The sequence below is a fragment of the Taudactylus pleione genome, unplaced genomic scaffold (assembly GCF_031769625.1).
Source record: "Taudactylus pleione unplaced genomic scaffold, aTauple2 ptg000053l, whole genome shotgun sequence".
In the NCBI taxonomy this organism is placed as follows: domain Eukaryota; kingdom Metazoa; phylum Chordata; class Amphibia; order Anura; family Myobatrachidae; genus Taudactylus; species Taudactylus pleione.
This window is the reverse complement of record NW_028284455.1, coordinates 40,485,554-40,505,899: the sequence shown is the minus strand read 5'-3', so window position 1 is coordinate 40,505,899 and position 20,346 is coordinate 40,485,554. Positions and strand designations below refer to the sequence as shown.

Below are 20,346 nucleotides of genomic sequence, written 5' to 3'. Positions count from 1 at the left end.
GCAGATTTGCAGACCGTTTCTAGCAAAATGATGGGCCTTTCAAGATTGCCAGATCTGTGTTTGCTGCAATCGATCTGCAAATCACTGAAAAAGATCTGTAGTGTATGGGCGCAGATTGCTCGATTGGGAAATCCTAAGATCGGGCAATAAATCTTCAAATTGTTCAATTGTGGTTTTCATATTGCTGATGTATGGGGGCCTTTAAACACACAAACCCTGGCCTGGATCTGACAACTTGCAGTTTTACAACCATGTCAGATCTGTGCTGTTCTTGCCACAATATTTATGGAGCGGAGGAGTGATTAATTCCTCCGGTAATTAGGTAGAACTCCATGCGAGTTCTAAACCTAATTATCTCCAAATAATTTTTAGTAATAATGAACAGACCCCTCAGCTTTTATGGGAATCTGATTTACATTTGATCTCTACCCCTTAACAATGGGAATCACTTTTTTTTTAAGAGTTCACCAAATTTCTAAATGTTACAATCATCTAGAGCTACAATACAAAATTCTCCGTTGTCAACTGGGACACTTGTCATAGTTTTGGGCGAACATCAACTACTGTATAGTCCGGACCTTGCCCCAAGTGATTTTCACAGTTTCCCGAAACGTTTTCCATCCAGGAACTATTTGAACTAAATAATAGTTCCTGGATGGAAAACGTTTTGGAAATTATGATGAGTAGAAGCTTCATGTCAACAACTAATTTCAATGGACTGGAGGCAGCAGAGTACAACAAGGGGATCCTAAAGCTCATAGGCAAATATAATAAATGCTTAAATGAAGGAGGTAATTATGTGGAGAAATAGACAAATGTACTAAAAATTGTTTTTGTGGTTTTTTTTTACAAGCAAATAGTCTTTACTTTCTGGATTACCTCATATAGTTTATACTCAATACCACTGTATATGGGCAGGGTTTTTTTTTTATAATATTTGGTATATTTATTTTATTTCTAGTGAAATAGTTTGAACTAACATTTGTTGATAAAATTTTTCTTAACAGGTAACACTTTACTGATAGTCAGATTAATATATGGGTATAATTTATTTTGAGTAGAACAGACTATATTTGTATTTTAAAATGAAAGGCTAAAACATAGCATTTAAAAAATAAATACATAATTAAAGTGTTAACATATTTGTACTTTCATTTCTTTGCTAAACTATTTAAAATTCCCAATTAGTAATGGCTAGAATGCACAATTCTTTGTCAACCTCTCACAACACGAGTGATACTTATACCTTGCTAATGTGTGATAACTGATTGACATCTACATCACTTGTTTTTTGAAACTCAATTAATTCTTTACTTCTATTGTAAATTAATACATTCTAATCTTGCTCTTAAAATTCCAAACCCTCAATTTCATATAATTTTTTTGTCAAGAACTTCTCAATCTTAAAATCTTGCTAAATCAAGCAATAAATTACAACCTGACCATTTAATCTAGTCTTCTTGAACAGTTAAAGAATCAACAAGTGTGTAGATGAGAACAGGTCCAATACAAACCACATGTAATTGGTAAAGTTGATTAAATGTAAAATTTTCACCTAAAACCGAAGCTCCTGAAACTAATGTGTGTGAAGAACCCAGTCATATTTTGGCTTTGATAAGATCAAAAACAATCAGATACATGATTGCAATGTGTGCTTAAATGTATGCCATTTCACATAAACGCTATTGTTCATGCGGTTACAAGAAAAATCATTGTAATCTATGTGGGAACAGCTAATTAAAAAACGAAAAAGAAAAAAAAAAGCCAGCCTTTTTTTTTTTATTAAAGTTTTACAAAATTTTAGAGAAAAAACACAAAACAAATACATATGAAAACTAGTGAAATAAATAGACTTTAGCTAGTACCTAGTTATTATAATTGTTATTATTGTTATGAAATGTCAGTAACCTACAGTAGCTCTGCACCAAATCAAGTTAAGAACAGCATGAGAATAGTATAACAGAAGCATTTAGCAAAGCGGAGTCAGTTATGCTTTTTTGACAGAAAGCAGATCCAAAATAGTGCACCCAAAGCATACAAATGTTCTAAATAATGACATAACATCTGGAGATCTCAAACACGTCATGAACTTGTTCAAAAGACTTCAAATGATCAAACACGTGTAAATGGTAACTTAGTGATACTGTATCTAGACTAGAGATCCCAACCTTCACGCTGGTAAACTTATTGGGCTGGATTCAAATACTGCATCCGTAGAAGCTTTGTCGTTACCGCCCAATAACTGATTTTTGATGGTGGAGAAGAAATCAGCTTCTGTAATGATATCATAAATGTGCAATACAAGCTGCCATAGTCAGCAAGCCAGTTGCGCAAGTTCATTCCAGATGCCCGGAGGCAAGCCAATTTATGCTAAGTGCTGGCTGGCTACACCCTTTAAGCCGCAAGTTGAGGTAAGTACTTTATTCAGCCTCATGAGCATGTGCAGAGCGAAAAATTGCAGATGAGGCCACTTTGCATGCAAGTGTGAATCAGGCCCTATACAGGTTGAGTCTCCCATATCCAAAATGCTTGGGACCAGGGGTTTTTTGGATAACGGAATATTCCGTATTTTGGAATAATTGCATACCATAATAAAATCTCTTGGGAATGGGGCCCAAATATTCACTCAAAATGCATTTATGCGTTATATACACTTATACACACAATCTGCAGGTAATTTTATACAATATTTTAAATCATTTTGTGGCTCAAGCAAAGTTTGTGTACAGAAATTAAATTAATTTATGTTTCATATACACCTTATACACAGCCTGAATGTAATTTTATACAATATTTTTAATAATTTGTGCCTTAGACATTGAACCATCAAAAATCAAAAGGTTTCATTATCTTAGTCATGCCAAAATAATTCTGTATTTCGTAATATTTGGATATGGGAGACTCAACCTGTATATATCTATACAGTACTAGTACCCATGGGAGGATGTTCCAGAGTTTCAGTGATCCAAGGTGATTATTAGGAGCAAAGTATTGAGAGTTGGATTAAAGGTTCTCAAAGAATTCTTATTTGCTGCACAAGTATGGCCCACTTCAGTGGCAAACGCAGGATTTTGAAAGGGGGGTTTCCAAACCAATGACAAAACAAATCGAAACACATACAGGTACCACTCCTTGGGTACTCAATAATCCAAGTTTGCTAATACATTACTGTGCAAAATTTCAGATGCATTTATTACATATTTCGTCAATGCCAAAATGATGGAAAATGCATCTGAAATGTTTCACAGTAATGGATTAACGAGCTTGGATTATTGAGTACCCGAGGAGTGCTGCCTGTATCCGACTGAAATTTATATATATATATATATATATATATATATATATATATATATATATATATATATATATATATATATAAATAAATAACAAGATATGCGGCACTCTGGCGACTTAAAAAATACACTGGACCCCGTAAACAAGGTCCTTATTTACGGGGTCCAGAGTATTTTTTAAGTCGCCAGAGTGCCACCTATCTTGTTCTATATTTGGTGTTTCCATCCCTGTACAGGGCTGGTAATTTAGGAGGGCACCGGCGCGTGTTGTTGGAGGAGCATTTGAGTGCCAGCTATCCTTTCCTTGTGTGTGTGTGTGTGTGTTATATATATATATATATATATATATATATATATATATATACATACTGTTGCATAGTCCAGCACTCAGGATGAATTGAATAAAGTTTGGTTTGGTTCAATTATTGAGAAAATCCCATGTGGAGCTTTTCAGCCCCTCCAAGAAATAAAAAGGCGACACCGAGTCCTCCATTGGAAACACTGACACGCTCACTGGCACAGACACAAACACCGACAAAGACTACACTGACACACACAGACAGACTGCACAAACACACACCGACACAAACATTGACACACACACACACTGACAGACTACACAGACACACACACTGACACAAACATTGACACACACAGTCTATGCAGACACACACACTGACACAAACATTGACACAGACACACACACTGACACAAACATTGACACAGACACACAGACAGACTACACAGACAGACACACACTGACACACACAGACAGACTACACAGACACAAACATTGACACACATACACACACACACACACACACACACACAAAACCTCTCACTTCAAAACACAAATAAATACAGCTCTGGCATCATTTTTTAAAGAACACCTCCCACCCTGCCAATACACAGACCTGCGGTGCGGCTCCAGAAGAGAACGCCAGCAGCAACTCTCAGCCTCTCACAACGCTGGTCCTCTCATGTGAACTGCCTGGGAGGGCTGCGTACTGCCGATGCAGCTCCCCCTACAGCCAGCACAGTATAACAGCAGGCACAGTTGCCTGAGCTTCGGCAGGAGAGTGAGGCGATGGAGCAGCTAGCAGGGGGGGTTTCTAGGTACTCAGAAAACCCCCCTGCGTGTGTGTGTGAACTTGGAGAGTAAACAAAAGTGGCAATGCATCGTGTGATTATAACGTGTATTCAAACAAGTATAAAGTCTTTGTATGTAAGAGTAGACAACCCACTGCTGAGAGCACCAGGCTTTCAATGAACTTTATAACACGTATTCAAACAAGTATAAAGTCTTTGTATGTAGGAGTCGATAACCTACTGCTGAGAGCACCAAGCTTCCAATGAACTGGTCAGGCCACTGATTATCAGCATCAATTTGAGAATACCGAACTATCATCAGTGGTTCTGGCCACTGATTCAATGGTGGGGAAAAATAATTCATATTACAAGGCATCCTATGCTAGGAAGGCGCTCAGCGACCTACTGTACCCAGTATGGTCATGTGTTACGAATGCTGAAGATGTTAAAAAAGACATCACAAATAAAGAAGTGGGATCTGTTCACTAAATTATTTTATAGCTACTTAGTGTAATAGAAGCTAAACAATGACTGAGGCATTCATTCAGTATTGGACGCAAATGCAAGCTGCAGCTTTTTTGGCAGAAACTTCCTCTTTCTTTAGAGCGGATGCTCATCTTATTTTCAGGCAACATGTACTTGCGCCAAGCGGAAGGGTTGGGTTTTGGAGGAGGCATGCTAACGTTGACAAAGTACAGTAAGAGCATATTGGACTACAAAATTGCATATGTGACCGTTACCGTTTGGATGCACTGGACTTGTGGGTACTAAAATTCTTGTGCGAGTTGATGACAATAACGGTCGCAGGCTGTGACTGACTCATCGTCTAAGTTAAAACCATTAATGCTAATAAACTTTAAGTGTTGCAACTAATTACATTTTACCGAAGTAAAAAATAAAGTATTCTTACTATTCTGCATGGGAATGAGAATGTTGCTCATAAGTTTGATAGTGTTGCTTGTAAAGTAATAACATTTTACATTTGTTTCTTATATTTGACTCCTATTCCAAGAACATGTGCTCTTGTTACTTGCATGGGGAGGGAGTCACAATTGCTACCTGTAAAGAGTTGATTGAATTTGCAACTGCAGCCAACTCAGAATAGGTTGCAGAAAGTCGCACTTTGTGATTGCGTTTGCATCCAACTCTGAATTAGGCCCTTAGTAAGAATATAATTTAAGGCTATTAAAGGGAGAGCCTTGTTGGAAGAAACCAGTCATTGTCATCCATGTAACATCCCATAACAACACATTATTAAACAGCTACAGTTTGATATGAATATGAATGAAATAATTGAAAAAGGGCAAAGAAAATTGTAATTTAATTAGCCATTTTTAAACCTTTTAGGACCCTACAGGCATGTTAAAAATAATAAGAGATTATATTGGTAAAGAAGTCTTCTTAAAATGATCAGCTTTTCTACATTATTGCCTATTGTTTTGTCCCACAGGGATGATCAACTCAATAATGCGTCATTCAGTGCCTTCATCTAAAATTATGAACGCCCCAGAATCAGTATCATCAAACTTCAGCAGACCCTGGCCCATGGTGGTATTAACTTGCCCAATCTCACGCATTATAGTTTTGCAAGGATCCTCTGCATTATTACAACTTGCTTCACTCCAAACATATTTCCACTAATCTCATGGTGGAACAATCTTTTCTCCACGATAATGGATTTATTTATTTTCTGTACATTCATAAATCTGAATTATCACCCGAAATCCTTGACAACCCCCTCCTTATGTCCTTGTGGACCACATGGTAATCTGTCTGTAAAAAATTAGGACTCAACAGTTATCATTCTTTATTTCTACCACTTTTACGAAACCCAGCTTTTCAACATGGTAATGCTTCCTACCCCTTTCAATCATGGAGGAGCAAGGAAATAATGAATTTAAAAGCTCTAGTGAGATTCTATATGACGACTATTACAGGTCAGTGAAATAGTGGAACCTTTAGTATTCCTCCTACGCATCTTTTTCAAATTCACCAGGAAATACATGATATCCGAGTAGTTACCCTCACTTTATCCTCTTTGGATTGGGCCAATCCCCTTGATCCCCTAACATTTGCTCCTCTATCTGGTGGCAGGGTAATATATGTACAATATAAATGTCTTTGCTCTGCTTTTTATTACACTAACTGGCTTTTCACACTGGCTGGACCTCTTCCCTCACCTCTCCCTCTAACAATTAAAACAAGTGTGGCTGCCATGATGCTTCCTTTTTCCACTGCTTGTGGGAATACCGATCTATTAAACATTTTTGGAGACAAATATAGCTTTGTGTCCCTACTTATTTGCTTAACTATGCCCCTCTGTCTCAGGAATGGGAGATCCTCGGTGCTTGGACCCATCTCTCCGCATTTCTAAAGGTGGAAGATGTCAACTTACCATAAGTCTCAGCGGTAGCCTATAAATATATTTTGCAATCCTGGATTCAGTAAAGTCCCCCTACTTTATTTTGGGTTTCGCATGAAATGAAAGAAGGCCTCACTACATAAAGAACCCTGCATCAAGATGTATTTTACAATATGGGAGAGCTATATAAGTTACATGCCTTTGCCCTTCCACCTACAGATTTATAGTTGCTTTAAAGGCACTGCGTTGCATGAAGCCAATGACACTCCAATGTTATAATGACATTGCAGTGTTAGAATTAGCTTATGTGCTCTTTATCAAGATTATTTATTTTAACAGAGACATCTCAGATTTAATCTCACTGTGTTCACGAGTAGCTGAACAAGTACTATTACATCTAAATAGCCTATGTATGTATGTATAAAATGATCAGAGAGAGTTAAAATGACTATTATACATATCCATTAATAAAACCCAAGGTAAATATCAGGAGCTACTATATATATATCCAACAATCATTTCACAGTTGCTGCTAGATCATTCTGGCTTGGATTAGGATTTAGGCAACAGCTACACACAGGTGTCATGTAATATCCCCAACCCTCAACTCAGGGTGGAATATAGCAGATATGTAAAAACAGATGATGCACAGAGAGCATGCATCACACAACACCAGTAGGATAGTCGAGCAGATAAATGCTAGGCCATAATAATTCTGTCCACACACTGGGGCAAAAAGTATAATTTCAGGTTACTAACTGCAGTATAAGAGAAGAAGCCAGATAAAGTGTCAACTACAACAATTTACCTGGAAAGGGACACTTCAACTAGATATGCACATTAATTAAACGTAATAGAATTAAATTACACATATTAGTAAAACTAAAAGTACTGTCTAACTGTAAACAATAGAAGCTTTTCCCAAAGAATTTGAATATGCAAAAGTATAAATGATAATGTTTTGCAAATGTAATCCGTATTTAGTTAAAACCTATATGGATTGACTGCATCTATTCTATATGTATGCATTTGCAAACAGGCGCTATGAATCAAAAAATGTGCTTTCACTCACCACTACTCCACCACTTCTTTCCATTAATTATGTAGCTATCTCCATCTCTTTGGATAATGCACTCCATGTTAGTGGCATCACTGGATGCTACATCAGGTTCTAAAAAAAGAACACAGGGTCATCATAACGTAGTCCAGTAAAGGTGCGGTAAACCGTGCTGCCACTGGCCTGTCCCCCCGGCAACCTCCACCACCAAGGGAGCAAGCTGCAAACCAAAAAAAGGTGCCGCTTACCTGAAAGCTTCACCGCTCAGGTGTGCAGCCAGCGGCTCCGGAACGGAGGGAAAGGCTCTTCCGCTGCATCCCCTCTGGAGCCAGCTGAGACAAGGCACTGCCTCCGGTGCCACTGCTGTGACTCCGGAGCGGCTGCTGTCGGCTACAACAGTGACCAGCAGTGTACAGCTCGCCTCATAACAAAATAAAAATAGAAAAGGAAAACTGCCTAAGCAGTTCAGTAAAAACGTGCCCAAACCCTGAGGAACTAAACTAAAACTAAAGTCAGGAGGCAGGGGTGGGATATAGAGAAGGGGGGGCATGTGCTTTGAAGACTTTTAACTATTGAGTGCACAGACTCCTCTCGTACCAGCTATACCCCATTGTCTCCAGTGTCCTCCATTCAATGAAAGAGAAATAATATTATGTATGGCTCAGTTTACTTTTATAATTTGAGCTTTTAATGAAATATGCATTCATCAACATGTAACTTCTAAGGTCAACTGAAAATGTTAAGCTTCAAAATAGACCATAAAATTTGTGCTCTGTGCCCTGTTTATTCTAACATATCAGAGGTGATTTATATTACAAATCATTAATTTTCTATTTCTTTCAGCTCATTATCTTCCTTTTATAGCAAACAAATGACTAATAAAATACGAATGAAAACCCTTATTATTTAAATAGTAGTTGGTGAAAGCCATTTTGTAATATGAGCCAATATATATAAGAATGTGCAATGAATCAGTGACATCTCCAAGAACACTGGTCCAGCACACAATTATGAGTAATGTTACAAATTTCAAGTGATAAGCCTTAAGCTGTGTACACACTGACAGATATAATGGGTGATCAATTGATCAGCCAATATATCTGGTGTGAATGACGTCGTTCACAAACATATTGCGTTGGCTGTGCTGTACAGCCGATGGACAGATATCTGCAGATATATCTGTCCATCGGCAAGTGTGTACTGGCGATCAGCCGATTGCCCGTACACATGCAGCGGATGCCGCGGGGAGGGGTGCGGACCCACCCTGCCCTGCCCCCCGGCCAGCGGGACCCGTGGCTGCCTGTTAGATGATGGTCATTCAGTGTATATGAACGACTATCATCTACAGATATGTCTGCAAATCCCTGGATCTGCAGATATACAGTATCTGCTAGGTGTGTACCCACCTTTATTCTCATAAATATCAGTCTGACTAACAACAAATTGTAGCTGCACTGTGTGTTGCACTTTATAAACTGCTAACAATTATAGCATCTTTAATGTTGTCCTCTGCCAATGTTTCCTCAAAATATTTGGACAGATCTAGAAACTTAATAAGTGTTCCCACCTGTCATGCAGAAACAAGACTGGATCTGCCCTGCAAGTAGAGGCTCGAGCCACTGTTTCTTCTGTTCCTCTGTACCATACATGTGAAGCACCTCCATGTTGCCTGTGTCTGCAAAAAAAAATATTTGTGCTTTTTACATAAAATTAACAAATTGTGGCAGAATTGCATTATTTTTGTTGAAACTATTTGCTCCCACTCTTGCTCTAATGACCTGACACATAGGGGCTGATGCAGAGTTGAATACAAGTCTGACTACAGAGCATATTGTACATGTTCTTGCACTGCACATGCTCTGGAACCAAGCGATGCAGACTTGCATGCATCGCTAACGCATCTCCACTTACCCTCACTGAAATTTGCCTAAGAGAGAACATCCTGTTACAGCCTAGTTACGTCTCTGTATCCAGAAGTGTAGAAGAGATTGAAATGCACAAGACTCGGCATCGCCCAAGTTTGCGTATGATGAAAACACGCAAGATGCAAATAGGTGTATGTTCAACTCAGCATCAGGCCTACTGTCCACAAACTGAACAACGCCATCAATAAAATATATTGTGCCAAGGGGAAGGATTGACACAACAAAATGGTTACATAGCATCACAAAAAGGTAAGTAAATAATAGAGTGCACAAGTATTATAGCATTAAACAGGAGCTCATACCTGTACATGCCAGATGAAGGACACTTAAATGTATAAATTCATGTTCAAATACATTTGAAACAAGAAATAAAGAACAACGTTATGATAGAAAAGAAAGTCTATTTAGTGAAATAAACGCTAGACAAATATAGTGTAAATAGCTTAGAACTTTCACTGTCAGAACACTATATTAGAGCTAAAGTGTATTTCAATAATACTAAATGAATGTCGTGATTATGGCATAATCACAAGTTAAAAAATAAACTGTGTTCATGATCACTCCCAATGATAAGGTTACCAGTGAGGTCACTGGACCTCATTTAGAATTGGACATAAATGAAAATTTTTGCTTTTTTTCGGCTGTAACTTGCAGTTTTTTTTAAAGTGCGCATGTGCTTCTCTTCGTGTTGGGTGTCTTTTGCCCTGCATGTTGCCAAGAAGGCTAGGGCAGGGGATGAATATGTGACAAAATACAGTAAGGGGGTGTCGATATGAAATGTGCCCAAGATGGCCACATACGTCACAAATGACATGGTTGGAGGGAGATGAATTGTATGTACTTAACCCTTGGCACAAGTTGTGAGCTGCTGACGAAGACAACAAACAACCGAACATGTCTAAAGCTGGGCATACAATGCCAGATAAAATGCATGTCAGACATTTTATCTGTCAGCCTGACAACCAGCAGATATCGTGGGCATACACTGTGCTATCTGTGCTCCGCCCCCGTGAAGGAGACATTTCCCCGTTCCTTCCCAGTAAAGGAACAGGGGAAATTACTGTCAGTCGGCCGCAGCTGGGCATACACTGCCCGATGTGGCCGAAATGTAACTTACAAAATATCGCATCGAACAGGCATGCTGGATGATCCAGCACGCCTGACCGATCGATACTTTACCCTCGGTCGTCCGCACACATAGCACAAGTATCGGGACGATCGGCGATCGCCCTGACAATTGTATAGTGTATGCCCAGTATAAGACATTAAATTATGCAATTACCACATGTGCTGCAATATATTAGCAGTATTACAGGAATGGGTATGAAATCCCGGCAGTCAGGATGCCTGCTGTCAATATAACGATAGCAGCATCCCGATGCTCAGGATCCTGACAAGGATCGGGTAAGTATACTTTACCCTCCCCCCTTCTTCCCCTAACCCTCTGTTTGTACATCCTAACACTAACCCTCCCCATTAGTGCCTAAACCTAACCCTCTCCCCTTGGTGCCTAACCCTAACCCACCCCCGGGAGAACCTAACCCTAACCTACCCCTCCCCTAGCCTAACCCTACCCCCTCATGACGCCTAAACCTACCCCTAACCTCCAGCCCCTCCCCCCCGCAGCTAAGTCCTAACCAGCCCCACTATACGGAATCAGTATTAAATACCGATGGACGGTATGTCGGCTGTCAGTACACTGATAGCATTATCCCGAAGGTTGAAATCCAGACAGGGGAACGGTGAGTACTGTTCTCCTGTCCTAGTTACCCCCAAAACCCAACCCTCCTTTTCTGTACCCTAATACTAACCCCCCTACCCTGCACCCTATCCCCCCGGTAAGTGCCTAACCCTAACCCCCCCTCCCCCCTGCTCGGAGCCTAACCCTAACCTCCCCCCTCCCGCAGCCTAATGTCCCCGGGGCACCTAAACTTAAGTCCCCCACTCGTGGTGATACTCATCTTTCTGCGGTGTCCTTACGATCGGGATGCCATCTGCCGGGATCCCGACGTCGGCATCCCGAGTCATGTCGGGATTTCGGCAATGTTGCTGTCTCGGCATTCGGGATTCCGATGCCAGGGTTCCGGCAGACGGCATCCCTGCTATACTCAAGTTCGGCATCCTGGCTGTCGGGATTCCACCTCCTGCTGGTATTCCGGCGCCGGTCTTGTAGCCGGGTAGTGGCATTCCGGCACCGGGAAATTTTCAGCTGGGATGACGCACGTCGGGATTATAATTACATCCTGTATTACAGTGTACCGGACACTCATTTGTAAAAAATAAAGCATGTTTCCTAATCTGTTTAGGAAGGGAAAGATGCTTATTTGCATTTAACATGATCTTAGTAACTTGGGTAATTATCATCTACACCTTACATACTGTAATGTGTATGAATTATGCAGAGTAAATTGCATCTTGTGTTTGCAGCCACCTATGCATAGGTAGAAAAATGTAAACTACTATAGAGGTCAATGCTTGCTTAATCCCACAACCCTGTGTCCGATCACATAGAGGATTGTTTATATGCAGAGAGGTATAGGATCCAGCTACAAGTTAAGTCCAGCGTTTCATCTATGGTTTATGGCCAGTCCAGATACTATGCTACAGAGAACAATAATTAAGGCTCTCTGAAAAACGTCAACCATAACTACCAATTTGATAGGGAACAGAAGCAATAAACTATGTTTTTAAGGGTATTCGGATAACTAGAGGAATGGCTAATATCAACATACCAATGTATTGCTAAATATACATGCATTCACATAAAAGACTCACAGTACAATAGCAGTATATTATATTAGCTGGTTAAAAGTGTTGAAAAAATAATCCTAATAAAAAAATCACAAATAAATAATAAACAGCTTTTACCCACAATTTATGTATAAGAGGATGAACAGTATGAACACCGGGGACTCCTATGATTATCTGTGGCAATGTTCAGATAATAAAATTACTTTAACGTATCAGTGTTATTTTTTAGGATCTTGAAAAAGTCCCTAGAGGAGGGACAAAACGCGTTGATCTAACCAAGCTACCATCTATTTTAAAATAACGTTTATATGCAGGGGTACTTCCATTCTAATGTGATCCGGATCGATTGTAAAAGAAAGGACTCGTCTTTTGGAGAACACCTGAGTTGTCTTTTACTACTTACAAACAAGTCCTCAAGTGTAAAAGCCTAAAACCACTGTGCTGTGAAAAGTTGGTTCCTACAAAGGGAGAATAGTGTTCAGGACCCGGACCACCGCTATTGCTCCCGTGGCTTCCCGGTCCGGCTGCAGTCTTGCTGGCTATTTAATATCAGAGGTGTTTTTTTATTTGTTTTTTTCTTCAACAGTTTTAACCACCTACTAATATAATATGCTGCTATTGTACTGCGAGTCTTTTATGTGAATCTATATTTGTTGAGCAATAAATTGGTATGTTAGTAGCCATTCTTCTATCAATAATTTTCTGAACACATTTAGAATATTATTTATATATATATATATATATATATTCCAAGGGTGAACCGGCACTCAAAAAATAATAGGGATATGTGCCAGGGTGCCTTCTGTAAGTGTCCAATATTCATGCAAAGAATCAGCGGCACTCATGGACTGGTATCATAAGCAAAAAAAGGGTTTAATACATGCCAAACTGCCGACGTTTCAGAGCCAGACACGGCCCTTTTCTCAAGGCTGGCATAACAATATTAAATATATAAACAGCAGACATAAACACTGCTGAGTCTTACCTTTAAATAGCGGTGTGTTTCCTGTGTGCCGGCGCCGGCCAGGACAGGCAGGGGGAGGGGTTGGCGCGCACGCGGCGGCTCCTGTCCTCCATGGATGACATCACTCCAAAGCTTGTTGGTTGTCATAGAGACAAACCTCAAGCTTGGTATACTGTCTGTCTGGCCCGCGTCAGCTACAAGGAGAGACAAAGAAACATATTATGTTACATGCATGCAATAAACTTACATATAAATATCAGTCGCTTAAGTTATTAACTATGAAAAATACATACAGACTAACTACATATAATATATACCATAGACTAGAACAGCTATAATGATAAACTACAGGTAAGTCATCCTAACCACACTTTAAGTGGTTACTCAATACAAAGTAGTGTCTGAGGCGTAACGATTGTCTTTACAAAAATACATTAAGAGACAGTTTCTCATTAAGTCCCGCAGGATGGATCGTATTTAATTTTGTGTATCCAGGACGCTTCGAGACGCAGAAGTTTTTCGCCTCTATTTCCTCCCCTTAACGTTGTTGGAACATGATCAATTAAAATATGTTTCAAAGCAGACAAAGGGTGGTCAGCTAGCAAAAAATGTCTAGCCACAGGTTGCTCAGCCACTTTTTTTAGTAGGGCTGATTTAATGGCCGATCGGTGTAAAGCCATCCGTTCTCTCACTGTCCTAATGGTCTTACCGACATAATGATATCCGCACGGGCACATTATCAAATAAACTACGTATGTTGAAGTACAGGTGAGGACATGTTTTAAATGATATATATGGTCACGATGGGGATGTTTAAATGTTGATCCTGTCATCATATATTGACACGTGGTACATTTTGTACATTTGTAGCAACCTGGTGCTTTTGCCCGTATAATTTGACCTTCCTGACTGGGATGCACGAATCCAGTTATATCCGTATGGACCACCATGTCCCTAATATTTCTGCCTCTTTTGAAGCACGCCATCGGTCGTTTGCCTGTGAAGCAAGGTAAGTCTTTATCAGTTGAAACTATGGGCCATAGTGCCCGTGTGGCTCGCTGGATCACTGGGCTACTGGTTTGGTATTCAAGTTTCCAAGGGATAATGTTACCTTTGTCTTTATTTGTAGATTGTATATATATATCCCACACCACTGGCAAAGTCTTTTCCTAGTCATTTTATTTCTGTTTTTGGACTTCTAGCAATGAGTCCCTAAAGACACGCTGCAGATAGGGATATATATGTATATCCCATAGACAAAAAAATCTTACGGTTTCACATGTCCCATTAAGGCTTCTTAGACATGATCAGAAATTGACATGTTCCTTGCATAATACAGGTATGGTATGCTATGACACCATGTGGTTAACTGCAGATTCAGAACTCTCACAGAGTGAGATTGCTGTCACACACAAAATGGTGGAGCTGCTAATTCACAGAATTGTGTGCTCATTGGAATACACTAGGCTAATCAAAACCTGTCCTGGTTGCCAAAATACAGGACAAACAACGTAGGGGTCCCCTGTATTTAGCGTAACCAGCACTGGGCTTTGAGCCGGTCCTGGTTACTGGAAATACAGGGGAAAAAAAAGTAGGGTTCCCCTGCATTATCCAAAACCAGCACCAGATTTTTTCTAGCGGGGGGTAATGCCACAGTCAGGGGCAGCCCTTTTACCGGGACCCCCAGCTGAAGCATTAACCCTGACCGCTAGTCAGCCCAGGCCAGGGATCCCTGGGGACCCCCCCAATAAAGGGGTCCCCCTCTCCAGGGTACCCCCGGCTGATAGCCCAGGGCTATCCCCGGCACCCCTGGCTGGTGGGTGCCAGGTTGAGAGTGTAGTGTGGTGCATATGAAAGTATAAATATTGTCTTTTGCAGTAGTACTACAGGTCCCAGCAGGCCTCCCCCGCTGGTACTTAGAGAACCACAAGTACCAGCAAGCGGGTGAGATTAAGGGCTCGCTGGTATCTATAGTACCCCTGTAAAATAAATATTAAAATAAAACAAAGACACCGTTTGTTTTAATATTTTATTTTTCTGCATTTTTACCTGGAGGGTGGAAGCCTTTAAGCTCTTTTGCATGGTTGCCGCCCATCCAGGACTACCCTGGCGTCTTCTGCAGGTCTTCTCTGATGCCAGCCGGCCAACGGACTGCCGTGCCATGTCCTCGCTTATATAAGCCAGCCGAGAGGGTGGGGCGATGACATTGCGAGCCGTTATTGGCTCGCGGTGGCCATCTTTAAATTTAAAAAATAGCGCTAAGGCGATATTTTTGAAATGGGCACCGCTGCAGAACTCTGCAGAAGGGCTGGCAAGGACTGGATCTTTTCTGATCCAGACCTGCAGCAACACCCGCACTGCTGCCAGGTCCCGCCGCACCACCGCTGATGCCCGCACCACTGCCGGTCCTCACCTGGCTATCTGTCACACTGTCACTGGGTCTCCGCCACCGCTAAGGCCTGGTACAAGTGCCAGGTTCCACTGATGCTGAAGCCTGCCATCTTGGTGCACCCAAGTGAAGCCAGATTACACCCAGGGCCGGCCGGCCCATTATGCCAACTACGCATGTGCGTAGGGCACCAGCCAGCAGAGGGCGCTTTTATTCGTGCACCCTGCTGCCACACTCCCTTCTTCGCTCCCCCGGCCGCTACAGGGAGGCTCCATTTTCCGGGTGCCCACTGAGATTTTACCAGCAGGCGCCCGGTTCCCACAGCGACAGCCAGAGCTCACTCCTGAGCGACGGCTCCCCCCATGGGCACTATGGAAGAGACGTCATGACTTCTCTCCCATAGTTAGGAGGTGCGGCGGACGCCGGAGCTCACTCCTGAGCTTCGGCGTCCGGCTCCACCCACGGGCACTATGGGACAGACGTCTATACGTCTCTCCCCCATAGTTCCGAGGAGTGGCTTAGTACTTGGGGCACTATTACAGGGGGCTTACTACTGGGGGCACTTTTACAGGGGCACTATTACAGGGGGCTTACTACTGGGGCATTACTACTGGGGGCAATTTTACAGGAGGCACTACTACTGGGGGCATTATTACAGGGCATTACTAATAGGGGCACTACTACTGGGGGCTAACTACTTGGGGCATTACTACTGGAGGCAATTTTACAGGGGGCACTACTACTGGGGGCAATTTTATAGAGGCACTACTACTGGGGGCATTATTACAGGGCATTACTAATAGGAGCACTACTAGTGGGGGCTAACTACTTGGGGCATTACTACTGGAGGCACTCTTACAGGAGAAATTTTACAGGAGCACTACTACTGGGGGCTAACTACTCGGGGCATTATTACAGGGGCATTACTACTGGGGGCACTATTACAGGGGGCATTACTACTGGGGAACATTTTACAGGGACATTACTACTGGGGCAATTTTACAGAGGCCCTACTACTGGGGGCAATTTTACAGAGGCACTACTACTGAGTGCATTATTACAGGGGCACTACTACTGGGGGCTAAATACTTGGGGCATTACTACTGGGGGCACTTTTACAGGGAGCATTACTACTGGGGCAATTTTACAGGTGCACTATTACAGGGGGCATTATTACAGGGACATTACTAATGGGGACACTACTACTGGGGGCTAACTACTAATGGGGACAATTTTACAGGGGCCTTACTACTGGGGGAAATTTTACAGGGGCACTACTGGGGGAAATTTTACAGGGGCATTATGACAGGGGCATTACTATTGGAGCACTACTACTCGGGGCTAACTACTTGGGGCATTACTACTGGGGGCACTATTACAGGGGCATTACTATTAGGGGCACTACTGCAGGCGGCATTACTACTGGGGCCACTACTAATGGGGGCATTTTGTATAAGGGGCACTTCTGTATGTCAGAACATAAATAAGGGACACTACTATGTGGTGTAATGTGAATTGGGCACTATGGGCCTAATTCAGAGACGGACGCTCTGAAAGAGCGCTCGCTCTGAATCAGGGCGTTTTTTTCTTTTGTGCGGCCGCTGGCCGCTCGCATAGCTGTGGGTGATGTTCGCGATGGTCTCGACCATCGCGGCTTGCGACGAGACCATTGCGGTAGGGTCTCGTTGCCGCAATGGTCTCGGAGCCGGAAGCTCTCCCACTGACATCACTGGTGATGTCAGTGGGGTTGCCCACAAACGGCAGGCGTTCGCATGGGAACGCCTCCGTTTACCCAGCCACCCCCCCTCCCCACCTTCCAAATGGGGCGAGCTGTCGATCAACATCAACAGCTGCCCCTTTTGGATGCGAGTGCCGGAGCGAGTGCTTATTGCACTATTATTACTATTGTGTGACCACGCCCTTTTCTTTTGAGACCTTTCTTTTAGCATTACTCCCAACCATCTCTATTTTGGCGACAAAGTGTCCCAGATGGGGGGGGGATGGTGAATAGATGCCATGCGCATACATGCGGCATCTATTGACTGGAGAAAGGGACTGGGAGCGCGCCCAGCAGCTCCAACAGCACTGCGCATGTACCCAGCATGATTGAAATTACAGGGCGGCACTCGTGATTATGGCTTTTCCCATGAGACCACACCCCTTTGCTTTGTCGGGTGCACGCACCTTAGGCGTGTGCAAATTCCACCAGGGGACGTCAAAATGTATCTTCGCTTACCAAAAATATTAGGCATCGGGCCGGCCCTGATTACACCCCCCTGCTGGAGACACCTACTGAGGCTGCGCAACAAGTTGAAGCTTCCTATCTCTGTAATGGCGCATTTGTGAGGTAATAGTTTAAAAACTGTAACTATCTAATTTTACCTGAACCCCAAAAGCACCTACCCTGGAACAATAGCTACCTAACAAAATAAACCCAAAGTCTAAATTCGCCCCCTACCCTGATTTATGCCTCCCCAAATATCCCCCATAGAGAACAGCAGAAAAGTGGTCCTGAGAGTGTCAGAAAAAAATGGCAATTAGAAATTTAGATTACTCCCAAATCCTAATTTTTTTTTTTTTTTTGCCCTGAAATTTGGCATGCAGCACCGAACGACAGTTCTACCTTCCCGTGTCAAATTTCAGCTTGGTATATCCTATAGCTTTTGAGGTGCAGCCCCTTAAACACCATGACCCCCTCCGGAATTCTCTATGGAGATTTCAGTTTTTTTCGATTCAGACTTAATATAAGGGCACGATTGTGCCCTTATAATATAATTTATTTTATCTCTTATCATATTTTTTTTTATCTGATCTGATTTTTAATTAGGACTATAAAGTTATACATCCTACCCAATAATAATATGTGTATACAAGGGTATTCGGATAGAAGATTTACAATGAATAGGTCAACAGGTACAAAAGGTCAACATTGTTAAAAGGTAGACAGGTTTAAATGGTTGACACACAAAAATGGTCTACATGTTTTTGTATGATTTTTCAAAATGTTTAAGGTTAGGGTTAGGCACTTGGGAGAGGGTTAGGCAGCCAGAGGGGACGGTTAGGGTTAGACAAGGGTTAGGTTTACGCATTTGGGGGAGGGTTAGGGTTATGCACCAGGGGTAGGGTTAGGGTGAGAATTAGGGTTAAATGTGTCAACCATTTTTGCGTTGACCATATGTGTGTCGACAATTTGACATGTTGACCATTTAATGCTGTCATTTGCACTGTCAAATGGCAGCATTACCTGTTGACCTATTGCATGTCGACCATTAGGTGTCAACCTATTGACTGTCGACTTTACATACCACACCATTTTCGAAGGAATCCATATTTCATAATCATGTTTCATGTGCCTAAGTGTATAAATTAATATTCTGTATAATGGTTCTACTATGATTAAACTCTGCTAGGTTTTAGAAGATAATATGAGATATGGTAAGAACTTACCCTTGTTATCTCTATTTCTACGAAGTCCATAGGGTTCCACAGGATACCTTGGGGTATAGGTGTGACGTCAGTCGCAGGGCACCAAAGAGTTAAGCTTTCAGCCTCCCAGGATGCACTAGGTCCCCCTCCTATACCCCGCCCCCGGGCCAAGGCACCTCAGTTAGTTACCAAGCCATAGGCCGGAGGAGGAGAAGGAAGAGAGAGAACAAAGATCTGGACACATACAAGAATCACATTCTCACCAGAGGGAGACGGAAAACCGGTGACCAGAGCAAAGCCCATCTGCAGCACAGGTGCGACAGGGCGGGAGTCCTGTGGAACCCTATGGACTTCGTAGAAATAGAGATAACAAGGGTAAGTTCTTACCATATCTCATATTTTCTACTTCAGGGTCCATAGGGTATCCACAGGATACCTTGGGGATGTCCCAAAGCAGTATCCTTTAAGGGTGGGGACGCTCCTGTGCAGAAAGGAGAATCCGCCGCCCGAAGGAAGCATCCTGAGAGGCGAAGGTGTCAAACCTGTAATACCTCACGAAGGTATGGACAGAAGACCACGTAGCAGCCTTGCAGATCTGAACTGCCGAGGCACCACGTCGAGCTGCCCACGAAGGACCCACAGACCTAGTGGAATGAGCCTTCAGAGAAGGAGGGACCGGTAGGCCTTCATGAAGATAAGCTTCAGAAATAGCCATACGGATCCAGGCTGCCAAAGTTTGCTTTGAAGCAGGCCAACCCTTTTTACAGAAGCCATAGAGGACAACAAAGCGTCCGACTTCCTAAACAAAGAAGTGCGGTCAACATAAGTCCTTAAGGCCCGCACAACATCCAAAGAGGCCTCACCCACGGAAAGACCCGGTGAGTTAAAGGCCGGAACAACTATTTCCTCGTTAACATGAAACTGGGAAACAACTTTGGGAAGAAACTCGGGCCGAGTGCGGAGCACTGCCCTGTTCCCATGAAAAACCAAGAAAGGGGGTCTACAAGAAAGAGCCCCTAACTCAGAAACACGTCTGGCTGAAGCAACGGCCAGAAGGAAAACAGTCTTAGCTGTTAGCCATTTAATATCC

At 42.3% G+C, this 20,346-nt stretch overlaps 1 protein-coding gene across 1 annotated transcript in view; it reads right to left on the bottom strand.

The window, feature by feature from the left end:
- Positions 1 to 20,346, bottom strand: part of ACAD11 (acyl-CoA dehydrogenase family member 11) — a 190,789-nt gene that overhangs the window by 79,114 nt on the left and 91,329 nt on the right. The window contains exons 12-13 of the mRNA XM_088462815.1: positions 9,369 to 9,476; positions 7,817 to 7,915 (exon numbers count right to left, since the gene is read on the bottom strand). Of these exons, the coding sequence (XP_088318941.1) occupies positions 7,817 to 7,915; positions 9,369 to 9,476 (207 nt within the window). The remainder of the gene's footprint in view (positions 1 to 7,816; positions 7,916 to 9,368; positions 9,477 to 20,346) is intronic.